This window comes from Chiloscyllium punctatum, chromosome 31 (genome assembly GCF_047496795.1).
Source record: "Chiloscyllium punctatum isolate Juve2018m chromosome 31, sChiPun1.3, whole genome shotgun sequence".
Lineage (NCBI taxonomy): Eukaryota > Metazoa > Chordata > Chondrichthyes > Orectolobiformes > Hemiscylliidae > Chiloscyllium > Chiloscyllium punctatum.
In genome coordinates this window covers 64,015,165-64,029,791 of record NC_092769.1, presented here as the reverse complement: position 1 = coordinate 64,029,791, position 14,627 = coordinate 64,015,165, and the positions used below count along the sequence as shown (strand labels likewise).

The 14,627-nt window shown below is 43.8% G+C and overlaps 2 protein-coding genes across 2 annotated transcripts in view; one reads left to right on the top strand and one right to left on the bottom strand.

The window, feature by feature from the left end:
- The window catches only part of LOC140457168 (uncharacterized), a 55,177-nt gene extending 40,957 nt beyond the window's left edge, over positions 1 to 14,220 (bottom strand). The window contains exons 1-3 of the mRNA XM_072551229.1: positions 14,154 to 14,220; positions 7,264 to 13,138; positions 4,183 to 5,237 (exon numbers count right to left, since the gene is read on the bottom strand). Of these exons, the coding sequence (XP_072407330.1) occupies positions 4,183 to 5,225 (1,043 nt within the window). The 5' untranslated portion in view covers positions 5,226 to 5,237; positions 7,264 to 13,138; positions 14,154 to 14,220. The remainder of the gene's footprint in view (positions 1 to 4,182; positions 5,238 to 7,263; positions 13,139 to 14,153) is intronic.
- LOC140457217 (uncharacterized) overlaps positions 1 to 14,627 on the top strand; it is a 132,294-nt gene that overhangs the window by 74,372 nt on the left and 43,295 nt on the right. The gene's annotated exons all lie outside the window — the stretch shown is intronic.

The following is a 14,627-nucleotide window of genomic DNA, read 5'->3' as shown; positions in this document are numbered from 1 at the left end:
TTGGAGAGCCAGTTTTGACAAAGTGGGATGAATGGCCTCCTTCCGCATTTTATTTATTCTGTGCTTCTTTCAACCCACTGTGCTCTCTTTCTGTAAGAGCAACTCACTGAATCCCACTGCCCTGGCTTTCCCCCTCCAATGTTAAGACCATAAACCCAGTCTTTTTGAAAGTTACAACTGAATCTGCCTCCACCACCCTATCAGACTGTATGTTCCACATTCTAACCACTCACTGCAAAAAGAAATAAAACATTTTACTTGTCACCATTGCTTCTTTTGATAACAGACTTAAATCTGTTCTCAGTTCTCCCACCAGTGGGATAATTTCCTTCCGCTCTACTCTGTGCAGGCCCCTTCTGATTTGCCATTTAACTCTGTTAGTGCTACACCATGTGACAGTAGTGAAGGCCGATCTGTTCAGTTGAAGCCGGGTCTTTGTCTCCACAAGGTCTGTACGTAGCTGCTCCTGTCAATATGGTCATAGGTTGGTGCATCTGCAATAGGTGGATTGGTGAGGACGAGGCATGTCTTTTGGTGCCTTTTGTTGCAGGGTCAGTCTGGTCAAAATGCCTTTCAGGATTCCACCATGTACTTCAATAATAGCTGTACTGCCCATCTGTTTGTGTTAAGTCATCAAGTCTTCTATTCAGAGTACTTTCAGTGCTGTTGCCACCCTTGGTGCTTCTTACAAATGGTTTTCAACAAGGAGGAGAACAGATTAATCAACCCAGGAAGAGCAGCAGTCAGCACTTCCCCAGCCATGTTTGACTGGGTGTTCTGAAATTTCCTATGGTTCACAGTCAATGTTCAATTTTCACAGGACCACTTCTTTGTGACTGTCTATCACTGTGTTACCACCACAGGGACATAACTTATTCCGGGTTGGTAATGGCGAAATCGGGGACAGTAAGGTATAATTCCGTAAGTCTGTGATCCTATAGGATGCAAATACCAATTTTGGCACAAGCCTCTCAGCATTCACAAGGGGCAGTGTGTATGTTTGTCATTTTTACTGCTACATGGTCTGTCCAGATATATGCTTTTTGATGTTTCTAAAGGATATGGAGAAAATTATTTAATATGTAGTTTGGATTTCAGTTCAGGGAGGAGGGAGAGCATGTGGGGCAGGGATCTGCAGCCTTGGGAGAACACATGAAGTAAAACTTCAATTCAGGTTGGCAGAAAGCATGAATATCGCTGTTTCCATACTTAATAAGAATTGCTATTTATTACAAATAAATAGATTCCAATGATAAACAATTATTCCATCAGGATAAAGGGTGTTGGCGTTGTGTGTATAGGTATGTGCATGAGATGTTTGTTATGACAGATTTGTCTTCCTAATTATTTGCTACTTGTAATGCCAGTTTTTACTACTGTAATGAGCACTTTTTGCACACATGCCATTTCTACCCTCCCATAATTTGAGAAATATTTTCCAAGACACCCAAAGTGAATTGTGAATCAACTTTAGCTAACAAAAGTTAAGGATTGCATTCGATCACCGGGAGTAGCTTACAACATGCCAGAAAAAGTAGTCAGCCTGATTATTTGGAAGTATTACAGTACATTCATTATCAAAGTTAAGGCACATGGGATTGGAGGGAATTTACAAAGATCAAGAACTGGGTAACCAATAGAGAGCAGAAAATAGGAGTAAATGGGTTGTTCTCAAGATGGCAGGCTTGGTTATGTTATGGAGTTGAAAGCATGTACTGTACCTTTTGAGAGAGAGAATGTTGTTATGAACTGAGAGCTTACAAGCACCTGTCATATGACTAGATGGCGGTCCCAGAGTGTATTGGGAAATTGAAAATATGTAGCATTTGGTCGTGAAATGGATATCTGAGTTTTGGTTGCTGTTTTGACAACAAGTCAAATCTAAACTCTCGATTTAAATTATGCCCCAGGATACTAAAACCCAATCGAGTTTGAATTTACTGTTTTGCCAACGAGACAATCCAATGTTGGGGGTATGAAAATGCAGACAGTTTGAAAATTGGTCAGGCAGCAACTGCCGTAGAGAAAGAAACTCCTGGAGAGCTCATTGCATGTTAAACATCTTGCTCTCAAAGAAATTAGTAAACACTCTCCATCAAAGATACCTGTTCACGTGAAAAAGAAAGATGATGACGCAGGGGAAGCAGCAACCAGAGGAGTGAAGATGACAACAACTGTGTGGTTTTGAAATTAAGTTGATGTGGTTTTAGTAAGTTTCTTATTGGTTATTTTTATAGAGTTGGAGGCAGATAGTAAGCAATTAAGAGAAATGGATGGGGGGCTTAGAGTTGTGAATAGTGGTTGTTTAATGTTCGCTTTTAGAGTTAAAAAATAAATTTATGTTATTTCCTTTAAATACTGGAATTTGGGCTTTTCTGGGTGTTTGGTTTAATTATCAGAGGGATTTACCTCTGTGTCGTTCCAATTACCATCTGGTTACCACATTTGGGGACTCGTTAGCTCAGTTGGCTGGACAGCTAGCTAGTGATGCCAATGATGAGCGTTGAATTCCTGCACCAACTCAAGTTACCTTGTAGATTGCACCTTCTCAACCTCACCCTTTGCCTGTGCTGTGGTGACCCTCAGCTTAAACTACCACAAGTCATTTTTTTCTAATAAGAGAGCAGCCCTATCGTCCCCGACAATGTTTTTAATACAAAGCCAGCTCCCAGCCATTCACAATCGATAAAAGTGGTGGGTCCGATTGTATTCGGAGATAATGAGGACTGCAGATGCTGGAGGTCAGAGTCGAGAGTGTGGTGCTAGAAAAGCACAGCAGGTCAGGCAGCATCCGAGGAGCAGGAGAATCGACGTTCCAGGCAAAAGCCCTTCATCAGGACCAATTGTATTCCCTAATTTGCTGATGACACCAAAATGGATGGCAATCTAAGTTATGGAGAGGGTGTAAGGAGGCTTCAAGAGGACTTGGAGAGACTAAGTGAGTGGCCTAGAACATCACAGACAGAACATGGACGGAGTGAGTGTGAAGCTATTCACTCTGGTTATATTAAAAAAAAACAAGGTGGTAGAATATTTCTCAGATTTGAGGTTGGAAACTGCAGGTGTCCAAAGTGTTCAAGACAGTCCTAAAAACTGACATAACGAGTAGCAAACAAATAGGAAGACAAGTGGTCATCATCAAGAAGGGCCAGTTTAACTTTGTCACAGTCACAGATGGTGTCATTGGTGTCTCTGATTCAGGATAACTGCAAGGGCAGAAACCTGCCTGGAGGGATTCAAACAAGGTAGGCATGGATACTGGAGTGTAAAAATGCTAAAGGAGTTCAAAATCAGACTGCCTATTTTTAAAGGTGAGAGGACAAAGTTTTTAAAAGGACATGAGGGGCAATCTTCTTTTGATACAGAGAGTGGTTTGTGTTTGGAATGAACTGTCAGAGGAAGAGGCGGATGCAGGTACAGTTACACCATTTAAAAGAGACTTGAATATGAACAGTTAAGGTTTGGAGGGATATGGGACTAGTTTAGTAGTTTGGGAGCATGGTTAGCATGGACTAGTTGAACCAAAAGGTGTATTTCCATGCTGCATGAATCTATGACTGTGGAAAGGAAAGGGAGGGTGGAGAGAGGGATATAGTTTCAAAGTACACTGGGGCCATCTTTATTTCTTCAGGACAGTGTGGATATTGGAGGTTTTGGAGAGTGCAGCAGTACCTGAAGAGATTGATACTGATAACTGATCAATGAACATGGGGAGGTTGGGTTAGTGTGAATAGGATCAAAGGAGGAGAAGGGGATCTGATGGACAAGGTGCATTCTGATGGGGCATGAGGAAAGATTGGAGGGCAACTGGAGAAAGATGTGAATTTAATGTTGGGACAAAGAAGAACTTTTGAAACTCTATGAACCAGTGAGTTTGTAGATAAGAGGAGGGAGGCAGCTGATCACATTATCTCAGTTTTAGTGACAAAACAAATCTGAATAGGCTCCTCACATGTTGTTGTTAGAAGTGAAGATGGGAGAGAGAGACCCCTTCAAAAAGTAGTAACTTGTGTTTGAGATATTAAAAAGACTCAACATGCCATATACTGAGCACAAAATTAATTTGACTGTATCCAAAATGTTAACGGCTCTAACTGGGCTGGAGTTTAGCATCATCAGTAGAAACAGACCCCAATGAACATGGTTCAGGCCTGGATTTGATTAACAGCAAAATCCAATCACTGTGGTTTCTTGTGAACTTGTTGATGTGTCAGCAGGTGCGATGACTGAGTGAATCCCTTCCCACACTGGGAGCAGGTGAATGGCCTCTCTCCGGTGTGAATGCGATGGTGCATCAGCAAGCTGGATGACTGAGTGAATCCTTTCCCGCACACGGAGCATGTGAACGGCTTCTCTCCAGTGTGCGTTCGCTGGTGTACGGTGAGTTGAGATGACTGCCTGAACCCAGTCCCACAGTGAGAGCACCTGAACGGTCTCTGGTCAGTGTGAACCCTTTGGTGGGATGTCAATTCCTTGGAGGTTCTGTAGCGCTTCCCGCAGTCTGGGCATTTAAAAACTCTCTCGTCGGTGTGAATGCGCTGGTGGGTCAGCAGCTGGGATGACTGAGTGAATCTCTTCCCACAGTCTGGACAGGCGAACGGTCTCTCCCCGGTGTGAACTCGTTGGTGTGTCAGCAAATTGGAAGAACAAGTGAAGCCCTTCCCACAGTCGGAGCAGGTGAACGGTCTCTCGCCTGTGTGGCTGCGCCGATGCTTTTCCACCTCAGATGGGGATTTGAATCCCTTTCCACAGTCACCACATTTCCACGGCCTCTCCCCACCGTGTCTGCATTTATGCTCTGAGAGGTCGGATGGTTGGCTGAAGCCCTGTCCACAGGTGGAACACGTGGACAGTTTCTCCCCTGTGTGAGTGCTTTGGTGCCTGTGCAAGTTGAACAACTGAATAAATCCCTTCCCACATTCGGAACAGGTGAACGGCCTCTCCCCAGTGTGACTGCGGCGATGAGCCTGCAGCCATGACGGGTGAATGAATCCCTTCCCACACTCGGGGCAGGTGAACGGCCTCTCCTCCGTGTGACTGCGCTGGTGGATCTCCAGTTGGGATGGGTGACTGAATCCTTTCCCACAGTCCCCACATTTCCACGGCCTCTCCCCCGTGTGACTACGCTTGTGTCGCGACAGACCTGATGACTGGCTGAAGCCTCGCCCACACAAAGAACATTTGTACGGTTTCCCACCAAGGTGAACGCTGTTTTTTCCTTCCATGTTCCATAGTACCTGAAATGACAGTTACTTTGAACCTCTCAGCTCTAATTTTGCCATCCTGTGACAATAATCTAAGGCAGAAGAAAGGGAGCGAGAGACAAGCCACGTAAATACAGAGGCAGGCTATGTAACAGAGCCTAACATTTGTGGGGTCTGCTCTGGGAAAAGTCGCCCAATTATCATTAACATTAATGTCCTTCAGGAAAAGAAACCTGCCACCCAGTCTGTGCCTACAGTGTTAGGGCTGTCCCATAACATTGCAGCATAAAAATGGCTGACAACAGCCCCAACAAATTTTGTGGTACATGTTTAACAGAAATTATAAAGTGGGAGAGGCATTTATTTAATGTGTTGTCAGAACAGAGGACAATAGCAGTCTGTTTACTACAGTCAGATTGAATGTGCAACATCCTTTCTTATCCTAAAGATAAGAACATTTCATACAAGATAGTTATTTTAAGTATTTTTCTAATCCATTAGTTATAATACTACAAGTAGGTTTTAATTAAGATTTGTCAACATGATTATAAATGTAAGATTATTTTTATAGGAAGATATATGAATAACTAAAATATTACAAAGTTAGTTTGCAACTAATAGGGTGGGGCCTCCCTATCTCTTATCAAGGACAGCAACTATGAGAATTGGAATGGTGAGAAATAAGGCCATAAGACATAGGAGCAGAAATTAGGCCATTCAGCCCATCAAGTCTGCTCTGCCATTCAATCGCGGCGGGAAGTTTCTCAACTCCATTCTCCTGCTTTCTCCCTGTAACCCTTGATCCCCTTGGCAATCCAGAACCTATCTATCTCTGTCTTTAACATATTAATGACCTGGCCCCCACAGCCTTCTGTAGCAGTGAATTCCATAGATTCCCCACACACTGGCTGAAGAAGTTTCTCCTTATCTCCGTTCGAAAAGGTCTTCCCTTTACTCAAAGGCTGTGCCCTCGGGTCCTGGTCTCTCCTACCAATGGAAGCATCTTCCCAACATCCACTCCGTCTAAATCATTCACTATTCTGTAAATGCCTATTAGATCCCCCCTAGTCCTTCTAAACCCCATCGACTATAGACACAGAGTCCTCAAACGTTCCTCATATGTGAAGCTTTTCATTCCTGGGACCATTCTCGTGAACCTCGTTTGAACATGCTCCAAGGCCAGTACATCCTTCCTGAGATATGCGGCCCAAAACTGTGCACAATACTCCGAATGTGGTCTGACCAGAGCCTTATAGAGCCTCAGACATACAAACTTACTTTTATATTCAAGTCCTCTCAAAATAAATGCCATCATTTTCATTTGCCTTCCTAACTACTGACTCAACCTGCAAGTTTACCTAGAGAGAATCCTGGACTAGAATTCCCAAGTCTCTTTGCACCTCAGATTTCTGAATTTTCTCCCCATTTCGAAAACAGTCCATACCTCTATTCTTCCAACCAAAGTGCATGACCTCACACTTTCCCACGTTGTACTCCATCTGCCATTTCTTTGCCCACTCTCCGAACCTGTCCAAATCCTTCTGCAGCCTCCTTGCCTCCTCAATGCTACCCGTCCCTCTATTCATCTTTGTACCATCTGCAAACTTAGCCAGAATGCCCTTAGTTCCTTCATCTCAACCTCATAGGAGACTGTTACAGTCCAGGACAAAATAGCAGGTGCAGACATCATAGTTGAGAGATATGAGGTCACAAGCAACCATGGAAAGTTCCATTCCTCACATACCAAAAGGGACCCATTCAGATCATAGCAACAAGATCACTATTGAATGATGTGCTGGGAATCCAATCACAGTTGAACAACCCAGCACTAATTAACAAATAGAATACATGGGGAGGGAATATGTGCTGCCATGTTAATATTACAAGAAAAATGTATAGAAGTTATTTTACTTGAAGTTGAAATTAGACTCATTGACTTCTGATCTGAGCTGCAGATTGAGGGTAATTGAACCCTCATGTCGAGGCCCGATTCAGGGGGTAGTCTTTGACCTCTCTTTGTATTGCACCAGTGGAATATATGAATAAAATTGCCACATACCTCAAGCTCTGCTGTCTCCTGATCTCATCTCTGGAAAGATTTGCACCAACACGTAGGGATTTGGAACTTAGGAACAGGAAGGCATTCAGTCTTTCGAGCTCTGCCATTCAATAAATGATGGCTGATCTGTTTGTGGTTTTAATTCCAGTCTCCCATCTGGCCTCATAGCCACTTGTCTATGAAAGATAAATTTAAAGACCCAAGATCCACTATCTTTTGAGGAAGAGGATTGCATACACAAGCCTCCGTGAGAGACAAAAAATTCTTGTGTCCAACTTAAAAAGGAGACCCATTATTCTTAAAGTAGTTCTAGGCTCCCCAAGACAGGAAACATCCTCATGGTATACACCCTACCTAGTCCCCTCACCTTTTTACATGTCTGTCATTCTTTTAAATTCTGTTGGATATAGGCCTAACTGCTGCTTAACCTTTCCTAAAAGCAACCTTCATCTTAGGAATGAGACAAGTGGACCTTCTCTGAATTACTTCAAAAGCAAATACATCTTGTTTCAAATAAGGAAACCAAAACTGTTTGTATCCACCAGATGTGGTCCCACCAATGCCCTGTACAGCTGCAGAAAAATCATTAGGGTGGCATGGTGGCTCAGTGGTTAACACTGCTGCCTCAGTGACGGGAACCTGGGTTCAATTCCAGCCTCAGGTGAGTGTGTGTGTGTGTGTGTGTGTGTGTGTGGAGTTTGCACATTCTCTCTGTGTCTGCATGGGTGTCCGCCAGGTGCTCAGATTTCCTCCCACAAGTCAAAGATGTGCAGGTTAGGGTGAATTGGACATGCTAAATTGCCCATAGTACTCAGAGGTTTGTAGGTTGGGTGCATTAGTTGGGGGTAAATTTGGATAATAGGATAGAGGAATGCATCTGTGTGGGTTACTCTTCGGAGGGTTGGTGTGACCTTGTTGGGCTGAAGGGCCTGTTTCCACACTGTAGAGATTCTATGATTCTAACTCTTCTTTTCTATTCCAGCCCTCATTCCAACAAACACCACACCACTTGCTTCCTGATGACTTGCCATACCTGCATACTAACTGTAGGAGATACGTGTACCAGGACACCAAGATCCCTCTATACTGAAGAATACTACAATCTCTCTGTTCTAATAGCATTCCAGTTTTCTATTCTTCAAAGTGGACAAGTTCACATTTAGCCTTGTCACAGTCTTGGTTCAAACATGGACAAAAGAGCTGAATTCCATAGGTGGACTAAGAGTCACTGCCCTTGCAATCCAGGCCACACTTGATCCAATAGCCCTAGCAAAACTGGAGTCAATGTGAATCAGAGGAAATCTCTCCACTGGTTGGAGTCATACCTGGCACACAGGAAGGTGGTTGTGGTTGTTGGAGATCAGTGTTCTCAGCTTCAGGACATGACTGCAAGAGTTCCTCAACGGGGTTGTCCTAGGCTCAACCATCATCATCAATGCTTCATTGATGACCTTTCCTCCATCATAAGATGAGAAGTGGGGATATTCGGCGATGATTGCATAATACCCAGCACCATTCGCAACTCCTCAGATACTGAAGCAATCACAAGATCTGGACAACGTCCAGGCTGGGTCTGAAAAGTGGCAAGTAACATTCAAGCCACACAAATGCCAGGCAATGACCATCTCCAATAAGAGACCGTCATCCCTTGACATTCATTAGTGTCACAATCACTGAATATCCCACTATTAACATCCTGGGGGGTTACCACTGAACAGAAACTGGACTGGTCATATAAATACAGTGGCTACAAGAACAAGTCAGAAGCTAGGTATACTTTAGTGAGTAACTCACCTCCTTATTCCCCAAAGCACGTCCACAAGGCACAAGCCTGGATGAGTGCAGTTCTAACAACACTCAGGAAGCTTGACACCATCCAAGACAATGCAACCTTCTTGACTGACACCACATTCAGTCAATAGCAGCAGAATGCATAGTTGACAAAATTCACTGCAGTAATTCACCTTTAATAAGGCTCCTTAGACAGCATCTTCCAAACCTACAACCACTGCTAGCTACAACAAGGGCAGCAGATATTTGGGAACTGGGAATGCCTGCAAGTACTCCTCCAAGTCACTCAGCATCCTTTTTTAGCAATATATCATCGCTCCTTCAGTGTTGCTTAGTCAAAATCTTGGAACTCCCTCTCGGAGTACAACAGATAGGTTTACCAACAGCACTTGGGTTGTTGTTCGTTCAAGAAGGCAGTTCACCACCGTTTTCTCAAGGAAACTAGAGATGAGCAGTAGATGCTGGCCAACTGAGTGAAGCCCAAATCTTTGTGAATGAATGAAAAATATATTCCATCTGACAAATTTCTGCCCACTCACTCAACTGCTCATGACCATTACAAGGGCATGGTTACAAGAAGATCACAGTTGGAGACTTGTATATTCAGGGTGTGGTGCTGAAAAGACACAGCACCACACTCTCGACTCTGATCTCCAGTCCTCACTTTCTCCTTATATATTCAGAGGTATGTGACTTTTCAAACGGACAGGCAGGAAGCAAAGGACGGTGTGGTAGCTTTGTTAGCAGTGGAATGGAATAAGTGCACTAGCAGGAAAGGATCTTGAATCGGCAGGTGTAGAATCCATATGTGTGGAGGTTAAAAACTAACAAAGGGAAGGCGGTACTGGTGGAACATAGGAATTAAGAGCAGGAGTAGGTAATTCAGCCCTTCAGCCCTGCCCCACCATTTAACATAATCATGGTTGATCTTACCCTGGTCTCCATTCTACTCTTCTACCTGCTCCCTGTATCCTTTTACCCTTCTTTTCAACAGAAACATACCTATTTCTTTCTTGATTAATCCTGCCTCCATTGCACTCAGGGGCAGTGAGTTCCACAGGTTCACAACCCTCAGAGAAGTAGTTGCTCCTCATTCAGTTTTGAACCTACCTCGTCTCACTCTGTGAGTATGACCTGTTGTTCGACACAAGAGGGAACATCTGATCAACATCCACCTGATCAATCCCCCTTTAGTATTCAAAGTTTGTGAGAAGATTTGTAGCTCGGGTGCTCGTTGTTGTGGTTGTGTTCGCCGAGCTGGGAATTTGTGTTGCAGACGTTTCGTCCCCTGTCTAGGTGACATCCTCAGTGCTTGGGAACCTCCTGTGAAGCGCTTCTGTGATCTTTCCTTCGGCATTTGTAGTGGTTTGAATCTGCCGCTTCCGGTTGTCAGTTCCAGCTTGGCGAACACAACCACAACAACCCCTTTAGCATTTTATGTACCTCAATTAGATCCCCCTCGTTCTTCTGAACTCCAGAGTGTACAAGCCCAAGCTATTTAACTACTCATTGTACAACAACCCTTTCATCCCTGGAATCGACCTGGTGAGCCTCCTCTGAACTGCCTTCAGTGCCACCACATCCTTCCTCAATGAAGCAGACTAAAACTGGATAAAATACTCCAGATGTGGTCTCACCAATGCCTTATGTAACTGTGAGAACACTACTTTAAGAGGATCAGTCAGTACGTCCCATTACAGTAGCTGCGCTGCAGGTCAGAGAATGCATCAGGGGATAACAACAGCAAATGTATTCATTGTGGGTGCCTTTAATCTTCTCACACATTTGGGAAATCAAATTGGAAAGGTAGCCACAAGGACATATTTATAGAGTATATTCAGAACTGTTTCTCAGGATGATGTGTTGTTTCTCCAAACAGGGATCAAGCTATTTTGAATCTGGTAACATGTAACAAGGCAAGTTTAATAAATGATCTCAGAATAAATGATTTCCTCAGGAAACAGTGATCACAATTTTCCATTTTCTCTCTCTTTCTTCTCGTGAATAATTTTATTTTGCTGTCTACCAATCTGGTGGGACTTCGACGACTCTGGCCTCTAGTGGAGGAGAGTGTGTGTGGGAGAATCCAAGTGATGGAGAGGTTGGAGTGCCATTAATCATTAACCTCCACCGCCGAGGGTGGCAGGGGGATGTGAATACCATCAGCTCCAAACTCTACCCCAAGTCACATGTCATCCTGACTTGTCTGACGTCCAGTACTAGCTGAGCAGAAAATTCCTCCAATTAAACATCAGGAAAACTGAATCTGTTGTTCGTAGCTCCTGGTGACAACGCCACTTCTGGCCATTGCCCTCACACCTCTCCCTGGGCAGTGACTCCCATCTCTCATCTTGGCAACTGTCCACAACTGTCAGACTGTTCACAACAGCTTCAAACCACAGATCATCATCTTCAGCAAGATCTCCCATTTCCATCTCAGCACCATCACCTGACTCCACCCTCATCCCAGCTCTGCTGCTGCTGTAGAAACTCTCCTCTCTCTCTCTCGGATGAAGGGATGTTTACTAAATTAATTTAAGATACAATGATAATTGGAAACGTAAATTGTGAAGAGGGCATAAGGAGACTGCAATGGCGATTATGTAGGTTAAGTGAGCGAACAAATATTTGGCAGAGTTAGATCATTCACTTTAGCAGAAAGAATAGGGAAGTGATATTTATTGAAATGCAGACAGATTGCAGCATCCTTAAGCAGAGAGGGGTCCAAGCATACCAAAACTTGAATCATGAAAAGGTTAGAATGCAGGTACAGCAAATAATTTGGAAGACAACTGGACTACAGGGGAATGGAATATAGAAGTGGGGATATTTTGTTACAGGAGTAACACGCAAAAGAAAAACAGTATTGTGTTCAGTTGGTCTTCCAATTTTTAAAACAGCATAAAGATTTATTTGACTGGAAGAAGAGGTCTTTTCATGAGGAAATGTCTGACAAGTTATTGTAATATATAAGATCCTGATGGGACTTCAGTAAGGATACCGACTCGTGAGAGAGACTAGAGCTAGGGCACAAATTCAAAAATAAGAGTTCTTGCATTTAAGACAGAGAGGAATTGATTTTTATACTCGAGGATTGGAGATCTAACATAGCCTCTTCCACAGAGAGCAGTTGAGGCAGGGTCATTGGATACTTTTGAGGCAGAGGTAGATTCTCTTATTTTGGGCCTCAAATACAAGTCCTGAATATAAATAAATATAATCTTAACACATGGCGGAAGTGGGTACTGCAGATGCTGGAGATTAGAGTCAAGATTAGAGTGGTGCTGGAAAAGCACACCATAATCTTAACACAGTTTAGACCATAAAACCATTAGACATAGGAGCAGAAATTAGGCCATTTGGCCCATTGAGTCTGCTCTACCATTTAATCATGGCTGATAAGATTTTTTCAACCCCATTTTCCTGCTTTCTCCCCATAACTTTTGATCCCCTTGGCAATCAAGAACCTACTTCTGTTTTAAATATACTTGATGACCTGGCCTCCGCAGCCTTCTGTGGAAAAGAATTCCAAAGATTCGCCACTCTCTGGCTAAAGACATTTCTCCTCGAGTCTGTTTTAAAGAGTCCTCCCCTTTCTCTAAGGCTGTGTCCTTGGATCCTTGTCTCTCCTGCTAATGGAGACATCTTTGCAACATCCACTCTGTCCAGGCCGTTCAGTATTCTGAAAGTTTCAATCAGATCACCCTCCCCCTCCCCCATCCTTCTAAAATCCATTGAGTATAGTCCCTGAGTCCTCAAACATTCCTCATATGATAAGCTTTTCATTCCTGGGATCATTCTCATAAACCTCTTCTGGATCCGCTCCAGGGTCAATACATCTTTCCTGAAGTATGGGGTCCAAAATTGCTCACAATACTCTAAAAACTTCTGGTTTCATCAAAGGGTATAATCTAGAAGGTGGCGTTGCAGCTACAATCAGATCAGCAATGGTCTTGTCAACTAGCCAGAGAGGCAAAAGGGCAGCCTTACGCTCCTAATTTGCAATAGTACCATTAATATCCAGTTCTGCTCTTCATATTTTTGGAAAGATGACGTCCATTGAGAGAGTGCAAAGATCGTCGGACTAAAGAAATTGAAAAGGACAGTTGGTAAAATATACATGACAAGTTTTGATAAGATAAATAAAAAGTTTTTTTTCCATTAGTTGATGGTACAAGGATTGGAGGGGTTGGATTTAACGGTTTTTAAAAGGAGAATTCCATCGACCTTTCCTAAGCTATGTTGCCCAGACCTTAACAAACTTAAGCGTGGCTAGTGTCCTAGTGGTAATATCACTCAACTCTTAATCCAGAAACTCAGCTAATATTCTGGGGACAAGATTTTGAAAATCACCACGGCAGATACTAGAATTGAATTCGACAAATAAAAATCTGGAATTAAGAATTTACTGACGACCATTCCTGGGTTTCTCTGACAATCAATCTGGCTCACTAATGTCCTTCAGAGAAGGATCATTCCCACCTGGTCTGGCCTATGCTCCAACTCTCAACTTGTCCTCTAGGCAATTAAGGATGGTCAATGAATGCTAGCCTAACCTGCGACGCCCACATCCTGCGAGTGAGTGAAAAAAAAGGAAGCTTATTCGGGTGTGATCTAAACAGGGTTGGAATAATGACACCTGAGATCCTTTCCCACAAACAGACACGTTACTTCCACTGTCCAAGGCCAGTAATTCAGGTCCTAGCGGACAAAGTGTCTCCGTCAGAGTGTTTTAAAACAAAAAAAAACATTCGTTCACAGGATGTGGGTGTCGTTGGCGAATTCAGCATTTATTGTTCAGCTCATTTATTGTGTGTAAATGCTCTTCCCCTAACCCCTTCCTGTAAAAAAGAGAACACACATGGGGTCCTGAACCTGAATGCCCCCAATAAAGATGGCAGCCACAAAGGGGCCTTGCTGAACACCGCCCCCGATAAAGATGGTGGCGGTCACACGGTCTAGGCCAGTTCCTGCTGCCCAGCTTGGGCGCAAATTTGAAACGAGTAGTTTATAATTCAGAATTACATGACTCAATCGATTGTTTACAAAAGGTCTCTTGGATACACTAATTTCTGCTTCACTCTTCGGCTAAACTTTACCCTTTACCCGCTTCCACCTCCTCCGGCAATTGCGCCTGCCCGTGATCGATGACAACTATATCGCACGTGATCGTGGCGATGGTCACGTGGGTTTCGGATCGTTTTACCCGCCCCCTCTCGTTCGTTCTGATTGGTTGGAGGACCAGCTGCCCCACGTTCGGTCGTCCAGTCTGCCCCTCATTCACTCCCATTGGTTGAAGTACCAGCTGCCCCCCCACCTCCGTCTTTCAGCCTCGCCCCTTGTTCACTCCCATTGGATGGAGGACCAGTTGTCACCGTTCGGTCCTCCAGTCCCGCCCCTCATTCAATCCCATTGGTTGGAGAGCCAAACGCTGTCGTTGCTGGTGAAAGGTCAGCAGGATCTGGCAGCATCTGTGAAGATGAATTAGAGTTAATGTTTCAGGTCTAGTGACCCCTTCCTCAGAACTGATGGTAGCTCGGAAAATGTCGGTTTATATGCAGAAGATGGGGTGG